This window comes from Peromyscus eremicus, chromosome X (assembly GCF_949786415.1).
Source record: "Peromyscus eremicus chromosome X, PerEre_H2_v1, whole genome shotgun sequence".
NCBI lineage: Eukaryota > Metazoa > Chordata > Mammalia > Rodentia > Cricetidae > Peromyscus > Peromyscus eremicus.
In genome coordinates, this window is record NC_081439.1 from 19136083 (window position 1) to 19152065 (window position 15983).

At 39.6% G+C, this 15983-nt stretch overlaps 1 protein-coding gene across 1 annotated transcript; it reads right to left on the reverse strand.

The window, feature by feature from the left end:
• Positions 1-4333: 4333 nt before the first annotated feature.
• LOC131899720 (uncharacterized) lies at positions 4334-7130 on the reverse strand. The gene is made up of 3 exons (XM_059251201.1): positions 7026-7130; positions 6494-6603; positions 4334-5006 (listed from the first exon to the last, which is right to left on the reverse strand). Exons 2-3 carry the CDS (start codon positions 6520-6522, stop codon positions 4334-4336), a joined length of 702 nt encoding a protein of 233 aa, XP_059107184.1. The 5' UTR covers positions 6523-6603; positions 7026-7130.
• Between the last annotated feature and the right edge of the window lie 8853 nt (positions 7131-15983).

Here is a 15983-nt window from a genome sequence, read left to right on the forward strand (position 1 = left end):
TGAGGTAGGAAAAGCATGCAGTAGCTGCCTGCCAAAAATGATATTGACAGAGATGTGAAGGCTTCTGATAGAAAGTAAAAGGTATGGATTTGAGAAAGACACAAAAACAACTCCCCACAGGAATGAACAATTGTGAGAGTCCCTAACAGTTGCAAATTGACAGAGAAACAGATAGTCTCTGGGCATAGGAAAAGAAAAAGTTGCAAAACCCCATAAACTTTATTAAAACCGTCAAACAGTATCCTATAGACTAGGGGTTCTCAACCTTTCTAATACTGCAACCATCTAATAGAGTTCCTCATGTTGTAGTGTCCCCTAACTGTAGCTAGAGTTTTCCTGCCTGGCCCACAGTCAGGACAAATCTCTATCACTCACCAGTCCCACAGCCGCTCAGTCCCAACCAAGTAAACACAGAAACTTATATTGCTACAAACTGTATGGCTGTACCAGGATTCTTGCTAACTGTTCTTATATCTTAAATTAATCCATTTCTATAAATCTATACCTTGCCAGTGGCTCATGGCTTACTGGGATCTTCCCATGCTGTTTGTCATGGCAGCGGCTGGCAGTGTCTCTGAATCAGCCTTCCACTTCCCAGAATTCTTCTCCTCTTTGTCCAGGCTATACTTCCTCCTGCCTGACTACTGGCCAATCAGTGTTTTATTTACTAACCAATCAGAGCCACACTTTTGCCATACAGAACATCCCACAGCACATAACCATAAAATTTTACATGGCTACTTCATCACTGTAATACTGTTAATTTAATGAATTGTATTGTAAATATTTTTGGAGATAGAGGGTTGTCAAACGGGTCTCAAACCACAGGTTGTGAACTAGTGCACAAGGGGATGGGAGGTGCACTCTAGATGGGAATCTGCTCTGAAGCTTAGGTCAGATTGTTTTGACAGGCAACGCCCCCTCTTGAGTCCACCTCCTTCAAGATTGGTCCTAATCAAGTGCTTCTTGAACAGTTTCTGTTGTCTCTGGTTCCTGCCTGTTAGCAGATTTTATCAGTTCCAATCTCCTGGTTGGTGTGAGAAATGAGCATCCTTTCTTAAAGAAGACAGGCGTAATTTTTTAGTATAAAAAATTTCCCTCGCCTTCCCTCCATTGCCCTTTCTCAGAGATTAACATTGGATGGCACCAGACTGTGTGCAAATGGAGTTCTGGCTAATTCTTGCTGAGAAGACATGATGTTTCCAGGTATTGACCAGAAAGAAGGGAGCCCTTGGTTGGAAAGTAGACTCTTCATGCCAGTCAAGAAGGTTGCATTAGGACACACTTGTCTGTGTAAATATAGGATCTGGAACAGCCAGTTGATAACTGTGTTGTGCTGGTGAGGTACCATCTATCATAGAGTGAATCTTTGAAAATAATTACAACCCCAAGTGATCATGTGATTTAAGAAAAATCATAAAAGCCACATTGTGATAGTTTTGAGCTTTGTACTTATGAGAGGAGGAATACAGGCAAGAAACACCCCAAACCCCTCTGCAGGCATTAGAGTAACCATAAGTGAGGGTAATGAGTTCCTTGTAGATTTTCTTTATGGCAGCTTCTGTGTGCTGACCACAGGGAGGTACATCCCTAGGTGGGTGAATCCCAGCTGCAAAGGACTTTTCAAATAGGGTTTCAATTAGGAATCTTTGTTTTCAAATGAATGTGGTTTTAGTCCCAATTATCCTGGTCATTTCCTGTGCTACAACCTGAAGGCAATCCTGCTTTGTAATGTTCTCCACAGGACAAATTATTCTACAAATTTAAGCTCAGCCATATTCAGGTTTTCAAGACACAGTTACAATGCAGCCAGCTTTGTGCCAGCATAGAACATGAATGAAAACCGGCCCCTTTCACCTTACAGTCCTTGATCCTCTTTGAATACTCATGAGCAGCTTCCAACTCTCCACATCCTTCTAGAATTGCACACTCCCCATGGAATGGCCAAATAAACTCTTTTATAGAATATCTGAGTGCATTTCTAAGGCATAGGTCCAAATATTTCCACATTACCCAAGTACTGATTCCAAAAGATTAATAAGTTCATGGTTACATTTATAACATTAACTTGAACAATTCTATTCCAAGGACCACTATTCTACATTACTTACCTGTCTCATTGTTGTGAAAATATCTGACATGATGAAAGAAAGGAAAGAGGGGATATTTGAACATTATTTTCTCACAGTTTGAGGGCACTGTAACAGCAGAGAGTGTATAGTGTAGGAATTATAAGGCTTCCGGTCACTCTGTGCCTGTCAACAGGGAACAGAGAGCTATGAATGTTTCTGATCTTCTAGATGTCTTCTATTTTATGCAGTCTGAGTCCACTGCTCATGGAATGATGCCACCCATATTTATCATATATCATCCACCTCACTTATCCTAGCCTAAATAATCTCACATACATGTTTAGAAGTCTTTTTGTTCTATGATTCTATATCCTGTCATCAGCCACACATTGCTCATAATCAAAACAGTTACTGACATCTGTTCTTTCCTCTGTGCTCAGTTGAGTCTGGGTATATTGAGTTTATAATAGTTACTTTCTGTCAGGAACACACATATCTCTGTTACTTTCAATCCCAGTGGCTTCCAGTTTAAAATTCCTTGTCACAGATCTATAGTTGTGAATCTACCATCTTCACCCATCACTCTACTTTCTGTCCTGTGTGTGTTTAATTTCCAGCATACACATAAATTGTCCAATCGAATTAATGAGATTTATATACCCCTAGATGGCTACAGCTTACCAAGTCCCCTATAATGTGACCACAAGCCATGGAACAAAGGTTCCTGTACAACACACACACACACACACACACACACACACACACACACACGCACACACACACACACACCAACAACAACAACAAAAACAACAACAACAACAACAACAAACTAATGAAATAAAAATGATATATTTGGACCATAAATTGTCAAGAAGAGGATTAGGAATGGTTAATATTGAATGTTGAGTGAACAGTATCTAAAATCAAGAAACACAGAAGCCTACGGTAATGTCTCAAAGAGATTAAGATGAGGTTAATTGGGCTCGGAAGAACCATCTGAAATTGAGTAGCATCATTCCTTGGAATGAGGATCCTGTCTGCATAACATGCAGAGAGCTAGGTGAGCATATGCAGTGCACTAACTACTCTCCCTGCTCTCTAACTACTAATGCAATATAGTATGCATCTTGGGACTCTTGCCCCCATGATCTCTCAGTCATGATGTATATTTCCTCAAATTAAGGGCCAATATAAACTTATCTTCCTTTACTTGCCCATATTATGTATTTTGTCAGGAAAATGAATCAGGTATGTGATATGATGGGTGGTGGTGATGGAGATGGAAGATCTAGGCCAGTTGTTCTCAAACTTCCCAATGCTGTGACCCTCTAATACACTTCCCCATGATGGAGTGACCCCCAACCATAAAATTATTTTCATTACTACTTTATAACTGCAATTTTCTATTGTTATTAATCATTATATAAATATCTGTGTTTTCCAATGGTCTTAGGCAATCCCGGTGAAAGGGTCACTTAACTCCGAAAAGGGGCCACAGACTACAGGTTGAGAACCACTGATCTAGATCCACTGAGAGAAAGTATTCACACAGTATAACACACACTCAGAAAGCTGACCTGATAAAGAATAGGGACTAATGTTCCCAGAAAGAAAACTAGGATTTTTTTAAGGTCCTGAGGGAGAGCTGATAGATTGGAATGGCCCTGTGTTACCCACCACATGGACCATCAGAGCACACTGGAAATGCCTGGGCATTTGTGGCGTTTATTCACAACTGGGGAAATAGGAGATGGCTACTGCCTTCTAATAGCGACAGACGACAGATGGCACTAGCATACTCAGTGAACAGCATTGCCTTCTTTCTCCAAGAGAGCATCCTACTCTCCCAGCAGTGCCAAGGCTAAAACATCCTGCTCTACCTGTCAGAGATATGAATAATTAAGTGTCTCCACACAAGAATGTGGTTTCTTTTTTTGTGTTGAGGTGTCTGCTTTCTTGCAAACCGTATTTCTCATGGGATTCACTAGGTTTACTTAGGAAACATGCCTTTATACTGTACTGTTTCTTGCTATTGCTTGATGGCAGTATCAAATGAGATCATGACCTACAGTTTAGTATGTGAAAACATTTAAAGAATGGAATGCATTTGACAGCAAGGATGGAATAAAACTTAGACACACTCCCAGAAATCAAGTTGATATTTTATATAGAATGAATTGGTGATTACACAGTACTGTGTACAAATGGGCAATTTCTTCAAGGATTCTCCTGGCAGATGTTAAAATGCCAGAGCCCTCACTTCAGATCACTTGCTCAGCCAGGTTGGAAGCACACTGGGCCTTCACCTGACTCTGCACTGTCAAAGAGATTATCTCATAGAGAAACATAATCACGCCAAAGAGTGACATCGTGGCTATCAGGACACCCATTGGGAACACATTTGTGCAGTGTTTCTTTATAATGTCCTCCTTTTTAACAGGAAAGTCAGGTGAAAAGTCAAGAGTGATTTGCCCATAGATGTCTACCAGGTGGTTCAAGGTCACAGTAACAAGCGTGAAAATGCTGCTCACAGCCAAAGTTATGGCAGACATCTTGTAGCAAAACAGCTGGATCTCAATGAGTGGATCTTCCAGACAGCTGATCTTAATGGCCACTGAAGTGAAAATCACGACTAGGAGTTTCATCAAAATGGCCCAAGCTATCAGGACTTGTAAATACTGAAGTTCTGATGACTTGTTCCAGGTTGAATTGAGAGGGGTGTGAACCAACATCCTGGTCATAGAACCAGAGATGTTAAATTCCTGAGCATAATAAGCTTTCCAGAGTCCAATTGACACAAATTGCACACCCTCGTTGTTAAACTCCCACAGGCGCCAGCATTGGCTGTTTGCAAGGATGATTTCGAGCACCAAAGCTGCTGTACTGCAAATCAGGCCACTGAACTTGAAGATGAACTCCTTCATTTTGGCAAATCTGAAGAAGGCATCAAAGAAGAATAGAGTCAGTGAGACTACAAGGGAAGGGAGAAAAACAGAGGGAGTCATGGCTTGTACAGCACTGAGCTCTCATACCTTGTCCCTGTTGTCACATAGAGATGTTTCAGTGTTCTATGTACAGATTATTATTCTTCACAGAGTAAATAATAATATTTGTTGACTAGGAATTTCAGTGCTTAGAACTGACAATGAGAAGAGAGTTTGCAATATCATATGTAATGACATGCTTATTTTACCTGTATTTGCAATTTGTAAATATTTTAATACCATAAAGAGAGGAAAAAGCAGTGGAATGCTCAAATTAATTGTCATTTCTAAAATATAGTACTATAACATTTCATGACTGTTACAAACTGAAATCATCTATGAAAGAAAATGAAAATAATTCACACAGTAAACTCACTTATGTAAAAATAATAACACACTTGACATAAATTTTTGTATACATATATGTGTATACAAATTGATCAATACATAATGATACACCTCATAAATGATAGTTGCAATGCTATTCCTCCTTGTGAATTTTACAGAAATGTACACTTCTCTAAAGAAGGCTATACCTATTTTATAATTGAAACCAGAAGAGTATGCTCATCAACGTCTATCTGTAATATAGCTGGGGATAGAGCTCAGTGGTAAAGTGATTATCTAACATGCACAAAACCCTGAATTCTTCTTTGGTATCTGTAAACCAAAATCTATGTGTAAAATTGTCCAGAGAGTGAGTCAGAGGAATAGGGGAAATGGATAATTAACACATAAATTCATATAAATCCATAAAAGTGGGTATTTCCAGTAACAGCCCATCTCTTACTTAAAATTTCATCTTTAGATAATTAGCTTCATTTCAGTGAAACAAAAAGAATCCTGACATATTTTTTGTGAGCAAATATCTTCTTTCACAGACAATTTACACTCTGTATTATAACTTTCATCTAACTTCTTTGCACCTTTTCTCAATTCCAATCTTAGGATGAAGGAAGGAGGTGAGTCATTTACTCACTAGGCATTTGGATAATGTCACTGCTAACTGTGCATGCAGAAGGTTGAAGGGGCCTACACACTGGATCTCCTTGCCAGGAAACCTTCCCTAAACAGCTACCCCCTGCTCTAAAGTCTCTGTAGAATGTGCTTCCTGACTGAGTGAAGGCAGGAGCTGTTCTACTAGGGAGGTTTCATCAGCAAGATGAGTTCACAATTCATGGTGGCTTGGGTAACACCCTGCCCACATCATCTTCCTTTCAAGGCAGGCCCGAGGCAATGGACTACAAGAACAGTGTGCTGTGAGGTAGTACTGAAAACACAATGAAGATTGCTGTTGTTCCAGAAAAAAAAAAAAAAAAAAAACGAGCTAGCTTGGTAGTATCTGTTTCTTCCTGTGTTTGAAACACATGGAGTAGATGCATTTGATTCATAAGACCATATTTGCAAGCTCCCATATATAACATAAAGTTTTTATACCTTTGTGTATTATGGATAAGAAGATTCATTTAGAAGGTGGCAGGATCACAGACGTTCTTCCTATTAACAGTAAATGCCCATATCTCCAGTCAGAAGAAGAGTGGGAAAACCTTCAGGAAAAGAAATTCTATTAGGCAGACATTTCAGCTCAGAGCAGTGTCTCTCCAACCCCTAGATCCCACAATCCTTTCCATTCACTCTTGTCCTTGGCTTAAGAAGAACCTCATTTAAACACTTCAGGAGTATTCATACATCTGACTATCTAAGGACATCCATCTAGTCATTTCCCAAATTTTGTAGGTAAGGATACAACAGAGAGAGGTTAATTCATAAACTCAACATCAGGGACCTACATAATTAAAACCTGCAGGGCAGCTCAATGATTACCTGCAGTCCCACGTGGGGCTTCTAGCCACGATATTCAGTAGCATTTACATACACTTACCCACATGTCAATGGCCCTTTCTGGCATTCTTTGTCCTGTGAAAAAGAATGTGATTAATAAAAACACCCGGGAATGTAAAATACTTGCCTCTTTTTCCCTTGTAGTAAGACCAAATGTTAGTGACTGGCAGTAGACAGAGTATTAACTCACTTTAAAAATTCTTGTTTCCATGGCTACTAAGGCTGAATGGTGGATTATGAGCAAAGAACACAACTTCCTAGCCATATTTGGCCATAAAGGACCAGTGTGTTTAACTTCCTTTTGTATGTGAATAGTCTTCAAAAGAGGGATTTACTTATTGAAATCATGCATCAAATAAGTACTACAATGCCTGATGGGCATAGCAGATATAGTTATTTGAAAAAAAATAAGCTCTCATCCCCCATTCCTTGCCCTCCAATGTCTGTGTGGTGGAAGGATAGACATTTCACTTTGAGCAAAGTGTCTTCATTGGAGAGAGACTTTGTGACCATCTTACCTTCTAGAAACATCTTAGATAGAGACACAAAGTAAATATTGTCAGTAATAACAGATTATATGTAAATAAAATCATGGGGTATTTTGTTTGGAATAGAAAAATGTCCTCCTTTTCTCTTTCTGTGTTTTACCTCAAACTCTGTTACTTTGATGATACTAGTTAGGGTTTCTATTGCTGTGGTAAAAGCACCATGACCAAATTCAACTTGGAGAGGCAATGGTTCATGTGGCTCACATTGCCACATCATAGTGCATCATCTCAATAGACTAGGGCAGGCACTCAAGGAAGAAACCAAAGACAGAAAATGAATCAAGCAGGAGCCATGGAAAAACACTGCTTACTGAGTTGTCCCCCATAGCTTGTTCAATGTGCATTTTTATATCATCCCTTACCAGAGGACCAGGTTTTGTACTGCCCACCTTCTGCCAGGACATCCTACATAAGATACTAATCAAGACAATTACTAACCAAGAAAATGTCCTATAGACTTGACTATAGGCAATTTGATGGAGAGGATGCCTTAATTGAGCTACTTCTTTCCAGGTAACTCTTAAGTTCTTACAAACTGATATAAAGCTATGTAAATTTACACAATGTTATTTCTTACTGTGGTCACATCTTGAGAACATACCATACTGTAAGCATATAGTTAAAAATAGCCAAAGTGTGTAAATGAGTGGAAAAAAGAGAAGGAAAGTTTGACTTTCTTTTTAAACCTTATCTCTTTGTACTTCATCATGTATCTGTGGTATAATAAGCAATGAAGAAAACCTACACTTTCTGCTACATGACAGCTTCCAGAACATACTAATATCAAAATCAGGATGAATTTCTTAGAGTGAGCTGTGGAGATCAATGGGAAGTGCATAAACATCCTGTTACAGGAAATGGGAAGACAAGAATGTTTCATAAAAAGCATGGTGTAGCCTTACTGTATAAATGTGCATGTTGTTGTTTTTATGTATGAGCCCAACATGGAAGATTCCACAGCGTGCCATCTTAGACAGAAGAATTCAAACAGCATTTGCTAGCAAAGTAATATAACCCAGATTCTGCTGGAAATAAGTGTGCCCTGAAAAGCATCATCCAGGTGCTCAAGAGCTTGGCAAAAATGTCAGCTGATCATCTGGGTGTGGGGAACCATAACTTTAATCTCAGCAATGGGAGGAAGAGGCAGCCTGATCTCTGTGATTTCTAGGTGTGACTTGTCTACATAGTGAGCTCCCAGAAAGCCAGAGGTACTCTGAAACCAGGTCTCATGAAAATAAAGAAAAGAAGAATTTTGCTGACATGCACAACATGCCTTTGTTTGAGACCTCTGCTACAAACCCCATTTGGTGATTGTGCCCTCTACTATTGATCAACGTGAAACATAGTAGAGTTTCTTTGAAAGATGGAAGCTCAAATGAGGGATTACCTCCAACAGACTGGATTAATGATTGATGTGATATAGACCAGCCTTGCATGACAGTTTCCTTTAACAGAACCCTTTGTTCTGATAGGTTGACCTTCTGAACTCTAATTGTCACTGCTTTATACTCCCATGGACTTTTGCTACCAGTGGCTCTCAATACCAGGGAGTGTAAAAAATATACTACTTAGAACACACTTGCTGTTAGGTAAGTCAGAGCTGAAGGTGAAGGTAATACTTAATGTGGTGTCTTATATTTACTGTGTTATCATTAAGGACTAAACGAATTGAAAAAGTCCATGAATTGAAAATTGGAAGAATTTATTTTAACTAGGACTTTTATTTTAAATATGTGATGTTTTAAAAAATTTTAGAGACTACTGAAGGAAACTACTCCCTAGTCTGAACCAGTTATTAAGCATAAGTTCCTACTGTCCCTAGTTTTCTCCTCATTCCCAGTCATGTTTTAGACTCAATGTTACATTAAATCTGCACCCACTTGGATTACAGCTCTGAAGGCATGCCTCACCCTCACAATGTTGAAAGATTACATGGATATCTCTAATGCCATTATTTAGCCATTTCTTTTCAAGTGCTTGGATTTTATTGCCACCACAGGCTATTCTTTGTCAAGAGGAAAGATAAGTAAAGTGTATAAAACCATCTTATCTGCTCCTTCTTGAAGAAAGGAATATTTTTAAATTACCCAAAATATGTCATCATGAATTTCAGATTTTCCATAAAGAAAATAGCACCCTTTCATATGAAGTTAATTACAGAAATGGAATGTAAGCCACGTTCTTCAGCTAAAGTGTCCATATTGACCATTACCTACAGCTTACAATCCTTGGCAGGCTTAAAGGAAATCAATCCAAAAGACATTTTATGTAAATATTTTCAGAATGTGGGAAACAAGTGTAATCTAACTCAAATTAGCATTATTGCTACTGAGGGAAATTAATCTGTTTTTCTTCCTCTTAAACTAAAGAATAAATTGTTTTGTTACTGTTTTATAGTAAACACATGACTGTAGTTGGATGGTTCGTTTGTTTGGTTTGTTGGGTGGTTGGTTGGTTAGTTTGAATCATAGTCGCATAGTATAACTTTGGACTGAACATTACTATGTATATGAGATTGGCCTCAAACTCACAGATATCGGCATGCTTCTTGAGTGTGGAGATTAAATGCATGTATTACTATACCTATAGAGTGTAACAGTTTCTCAAAGAATGGAATTTGTCATTTTTCAAAGCTTTCTACAACGTGGGAAATTAATACCTGCCAAGCACAAGTATTTTTTCACTGCTATTATTAACTTTTTTCAAAAGCAATGGAAACATTTATTGTTTTGGTTTTATTAGTTTGTTTGTTTTGTTTTGGGGAGTCTTTATTTGTTTGTTTTTTTTGTTCTCCTTTCTCTATTCTCTGAGTTACGTTTATTCCTCTCAGTTTTTTTGTAAGAAATTTTCTATTCATTTTACATACCAACCACAGATTCCCCTCTCCTCCCTTCTCCCACCAACTGGTTTTCTTCTCTCCCCCATTCCTTCTTCCTCCCATGGGAGGCAATGTCTCCCATGGGGAGAAGGCAGTGCCTGGTATATTCAGTTGAGGCAGGTCCAAACCCCTTCTCCCTGCACCAAGGCTGTGCAAAGTGTCTCACCATAGGCCCTAGACTCTACAAAGCCTGCTCATGCACTAGGGACAGGTCCCGATCCCACTGCCTGGGGGCCCCCTAAACTGTTCAATCCAAACCACTGTCTCGATTACACAGAGGGACTAGTCCAGTACCATGGGGGCTCCTCAGCTGTTGGTCCACAGTTTATGTGTTTCCACTAGTTTGGCTAATTGTCTCTGTACATTTTGTAATCATGATCTCAATATCTCTTGCTCATAGCATCCCTCCTGTAGTGGGTAGCCATTCCAGCTTTGATCTGGAAGTTCCAACCCCCATTGAGACTTCAGCAACTGTCATGCCTACAAGGCAGGGCCAAGGGAGGCGCCTGGAGACCTGAGATCTGGATGGGTGCCACACTCACTAGGTTCCGGGACCTTGGACGGTGAAGGTGGGCCAAGCAGAGCTCCAGAGAACACCGCTGGACTGCGATATACCTTCCCCGGACCCTGTGACCTACCTATCCCTTCATTTGTAAGTTATGCCATTAAATAAATCTCCTTTTAAACTACGTGGAGTGGCCTTAATAATTTCACTAATATCTGGCGCCCATGTGGCATGGTCTGTATGTCAATTGTGATGCTGATTGGTCAATAAATAAATCACTGATTGGCCAGTGGCCATGCAGGAAGTATAGGCGGGACAAGGAGGAGAATAAAGCTGGGAAGTGGAAGGCTGAGTCAGAGAGACACTGCCAGCTGCGACCATGACAAGCCACATGTGAAGATCCCGGTAAGCCACGAGCCATGTGGCAAGGTATAGATTTCTGAAAATGGATTAATTTAAGCTGTAAGAACAGTTTACAAGAAGCCTGCCACGACCATACAGTTTGTAACCAATATAAGTCTCTGTGCTTACGTGGTTGGGTCTGAGTGGCTGTGGGACTGGCTGGTGTCAGAGATTTGTCCTGACTGTGGGCCAGGCAGGAAAACTCTAGCTACACCCTCCACTCTCTCTCTGATTGGAATCCTGGAACTGCACCTGGGACGTGGCCGTGGATCTCTGCATCTGCTTCCATCAGTCACTGGATGAAGGTTCTATCAAGATAGTTAGGATATTCAGCCATCCGATCACCAGAGTAGGTCAGCTCAGGCACCCTCTCCACTATTGCCAGTAGTCTATGGTGGAGTCCTGGGAATTACTGGGAATCTCACTAGCACTCTGCTTCTCCCAATTCGCATGGTGTCTTCAATTATCATGGAATCTCTTTCCTTGCTCTCCCACTCTGTTCCCATTCCAGGTCGAACCTCCCTGTCCCCTAAGCTCTCATCTCCTGTCCCTTGTCCTCCATTATCTCTCCTCATTCCCAGTGTGCTCATGTAGATCTCATCCATTTCTTCATTGCTGGTTGATCCATACTTCCTTCCTAGAGTCATCCATAGTATCTAACCTCCCTGGAGCTATGGGTTGCAGTCTGGTTATCCTTTGCTTTACATCTAGTATTCACTTATGAGTGAGTACATACCATGTTTGTCTTTCTGAGTCTGGGTTACCTCACTCACAATGACATTTTCTAGTTCCTTTCATTTGCCTGCAAACCTCATGATGTCATGTTTTTCTCTGCTGTGTAGTACTCCATTGTGATATGTACCACATTTTCTTTATCCGTTCTTCGGTTGAGGGGCATGTAGGTAGAACAGGCTTGCCTCAGACTTACAGAGATCCACCTACCTCTGCCCCCTGAGACCTGGGATTAAAGCATGTGCCACCACTGCCCGGCTTGTAGCCTCTTTCTTGAGCTCTCTACAATATATACATGTAGCTTTCTATGGCAAGCACATCAAGGTCCTGTCTTCCCACTTTGTACTGTCTGCATTGAAGCATCAAGTTCATATTCAGTTTCACGAAGGGGTCTTCTAGACTTCCTAGATGGCCTTCATGGGTCTCCAGCCATGATATACATTACATGATCTTAAGGGTTCTGAAACTGTGAATCGGGATTCTATTTACCGTATAATCTTGTGTTTGTGCTTATTGAAAATTCAGTACCACATGGAATATGCTCCCTAGCTCTTTGGCATGTTGTGATGGAATGTGATGGAACTTGGCTATGATGGATAGGTTTTTTTTTTTTTTTGTCATCTTGATGCAATCTTGATTCATCTGAAAGAGTAAACTTTAGTTGAGTAAATGCCTTCAGGAAAATGGCCTTTAAGAAAGTGTGTGGAAGCTCAGTGTGGTGGTGCACGCCTTTGATCTCAGCACTTAGGAGGCAGAGGCAGATGGTTCTCTCTGGATTCGAGGCCAGCCTATTCTACAGAGTGAGTTCCAGGACAGGCAGAGTACACAGAGAAAACCTGTCTCAAAAATCAAAACAAAGCAAAATAGAAAGTGTGTGGATCATTCTCTTGAGAATTGATTAACCTGTGAAGATCTCGTCCACTGTGTGTGATACAGGTGTTCGTGAGTTGCATAAGGAAGCAAGCTGAGGTAGCCATGGAGAGCAAGGCAGTGTTCCTTCATGGTCTATGCTTCAGTTCCTTGTCTCCAAGTTTCTGCCTTGATTCCTTACCTATGTGTTCTGTCAGTGATGGACTGTGAAGCTCTTGCTCTGGCTTTCTCTAAGGTGAACTTCCCCAGAATCAAATCCAACTGCAGTATCTCTGCCCTCAAAGGCCTCCCTTGAGAGGAGAGATACTACAGGCGAGGGACATCGAGATCATGATGGGAAGATGTGCAGAGATTACTGGCCACACTAGTGGGAAGCCCATGAACTGTGGACTGGTGTCTGTGGAGCACCCATGGACTGGACTAGGCCCTCTGGAAATGGAAGATGGTTGTTTGTCTCAAAGAGTTTGGGGGGCACTGTGGGGTGTTTACCCAACCACCCCCACAGTTCCCCAGAGTTTTCTTGAGTGTGAGCAGCAGGAGGTATTAGATAGAAGGATTTATTGTGGAGAATATCGCTGAGATAAACAGATAGAAAATAAAGGATAGCCTCGAGAGGGCCTGGAACCTTTTCCAATGGGCCCCGACTGTCTCTGCCCCAGGGTTTTTATAGAGACGCCAAGGGGTGGACCAAAAGACCTCCTCCCCCAGCACAGCCAAGTGCAGACCATCTTAGACACCTGCACTCAGGCCCGTGGTCTAATCATCCTCTATGCGGACCTGCTGTGTAAAGCCCCGAGGAACCCGAGAACGGGTTCCCACAGGTCCCCCTTTCTTAATATATATATAAAAAAACTATTAATGGCTTACAGCAATCTCCATAGCTGTTACACCTCCCAATATGGGAGTAGAGGATGATAAAGATGGCATTTCTCTTTTGAATTAGGTCCATGGTGACTACAGCATTCTTAGCTGCCTCAAGCCCTTTCTAAACCAAAAACTCTTAAGGCAACTACTAACTTAAAGAATCCCTTAGCTTCATCATTACCATTAACAGGTTAACATAAATATTGCTATACATAGTCACAATTCTCTCAATCTTACAACTCAAAGCAAACTCTTAACAGAACCATTTGAATTAGCATATATGGTGCTAAATATAGTTAATAATTTTCTCGTCTTACAACTTTAACTCAATCATTTGAATTTTCTTGCTAACAGAACATAGGAAAAACTTCAATGTTCACATCAAACTTAAATATTTCCTTAACTCCACAAAACCAGAGTGCATTAATATCAATAGGTTTCTGCAAACATAATTCAATCTCATAACTCCTCCTTTTCTTTATAATTTTTTAAACAAAATCTCAAACCTAGATAGAGGAACCCAAACTCATACAATTCCTACAAACCCATATTGAAAAGTAATCTTCGCAATCTAACCATTAACACTTTGAAAACTTAGCAAAACATCCAAAAACAGTTTCTTAATAAAACTCTTTACACTTTAAAAGTAGTCTCTTAATATACCCCATTTGCATTTCTTACTAACAAAAACATGACATTAATCCACTCAAACAACTTTTGAAATTAGACTAAGGAATATTAACTCTCCCCCTTTTCTTTATAATTTTTAAGCAAAATCTCAAGCCTAGTTATAAAACCCAAACTTTTCCATTTAAACAGTTCCATTTGTAACACAAAACCAGTTCTGTAAGTAATTTCATTTTTACATAAACAGTTCCACAAAACAATTCATGAATCAGCAATTAATAAAGCATATATGCATACACAAAATTGAATCTTGATTCTAGGTAGAAATAAATTTCTCCATTTAAACAGTTCCATTTTTAACCCAATTCCAGAAAAGAGTTCCTAGGTCATTACTATGAATAAACTCAAAATTGTCCCATTGCAATGAAATCCCTACTGTTCATTTCATTTCTTAAGTCCCAAAATTCAAATGATAAATTCTGGTACTAGCCTTCCAAATATGAAGAAATCCAGAACCAAAATCTTTCTGTAGTTTTTATCTCATTTTAAGTTCAAAAAGTTCAAACAAGAAATAAATTCTGATATCAGGCTTTCACTTCAAAATATGAAGAGACGTTTTTCAACCAAAACTTTTTGCAGTTAAGAATTTTTGTTCAAACAAGCGTCTCTGAACTTACTCTTTTTTAGGTACAGTAGTATTCTAAACCGCACCGTTTTTGATGTTAGCTCAGGTTTTTCTGTGTTGAGTCGATTTTCCACTGATCTCAGCTGCAGATGCCTTGTGCTGGTTCTCGCGTCCACCATTCTTAGCTTCTTAGCGGCTTCAGGAGATTTTGAAACCATTCAGACTGCCTACTTTGCAGTCTGCTGGGACACTAACCTTCTGTGTCTTGGGTTCTTTTACCATATACATTAGGAATAGATTCATATTTAACATTTACACTTTTTTACAAATTTACATATAACATTAACAGCTACTTATTTATACTCTTTAAGGGAACTATAGAACTACTTTAGCAAATATATTTCTTATTACTTCTTACATACTTCTTATCTTATTTCTTATTTAAACTTACATTTACAACTAGTATCTTCACTTCTTACAAGCTTATTACTACATGTCTTAAGACTACCTTAGATATTTCTTGCAAGCTTATATTATTAAAGGAACTCTATAGATCTATTTTACAAACTTATATAGGGCTACCATTAGCATATATTTAACTTAGCAAACACCCAAAGATTTCTTAACATAGATCTAACAAGACAGAATTTTTACAAACTCACATATCTTATTTTCATCTTTTTCTATTTCTTACTCTTAATTATTATTACTATCTCTATTAGAAAGATTTTGACAGGAAGTACGTACATCATTTCTAAAGTTTAGAGTTTACAGTCAGTTTTGTTATAAAGCACTGGGATTCAATGAGTGTTATTGTTATGGAATTGTGATAGTTGTTGCTAGGGGACTATAACCTTCCCAGGATGATGCCACACTCCAAAGTTGCCAGTTCTCTCGGCCGTTCCGGACCAGCAGAGATGCACTGTCAGCGGTAAACGGTTTTTAACTAGAGGCTGTCCCTTCACCCAAATTCATAATAGCTGCCCTAAGTGCTTCAATTCAGACAAACGTTTCTATTACAGCAGAACTTTTGG

What these genes read in the sequence shown, in the direction of transcription:
- LOC131899720 (XM_059251201.1), bottom strand. Translation starts at nt 6,522, where the DNA reads ATGAATCTTCTTATCCATAATACACAAAG. An exon ending in CTTATCCATAATACACAAAG is followed by an intron (nt 5,007 to 6,493) that starts GTATAAAAACTT and finishes TGCCTTCTTCAG; the next exon opens with ATTTGCCAAAATGAAGGAGT.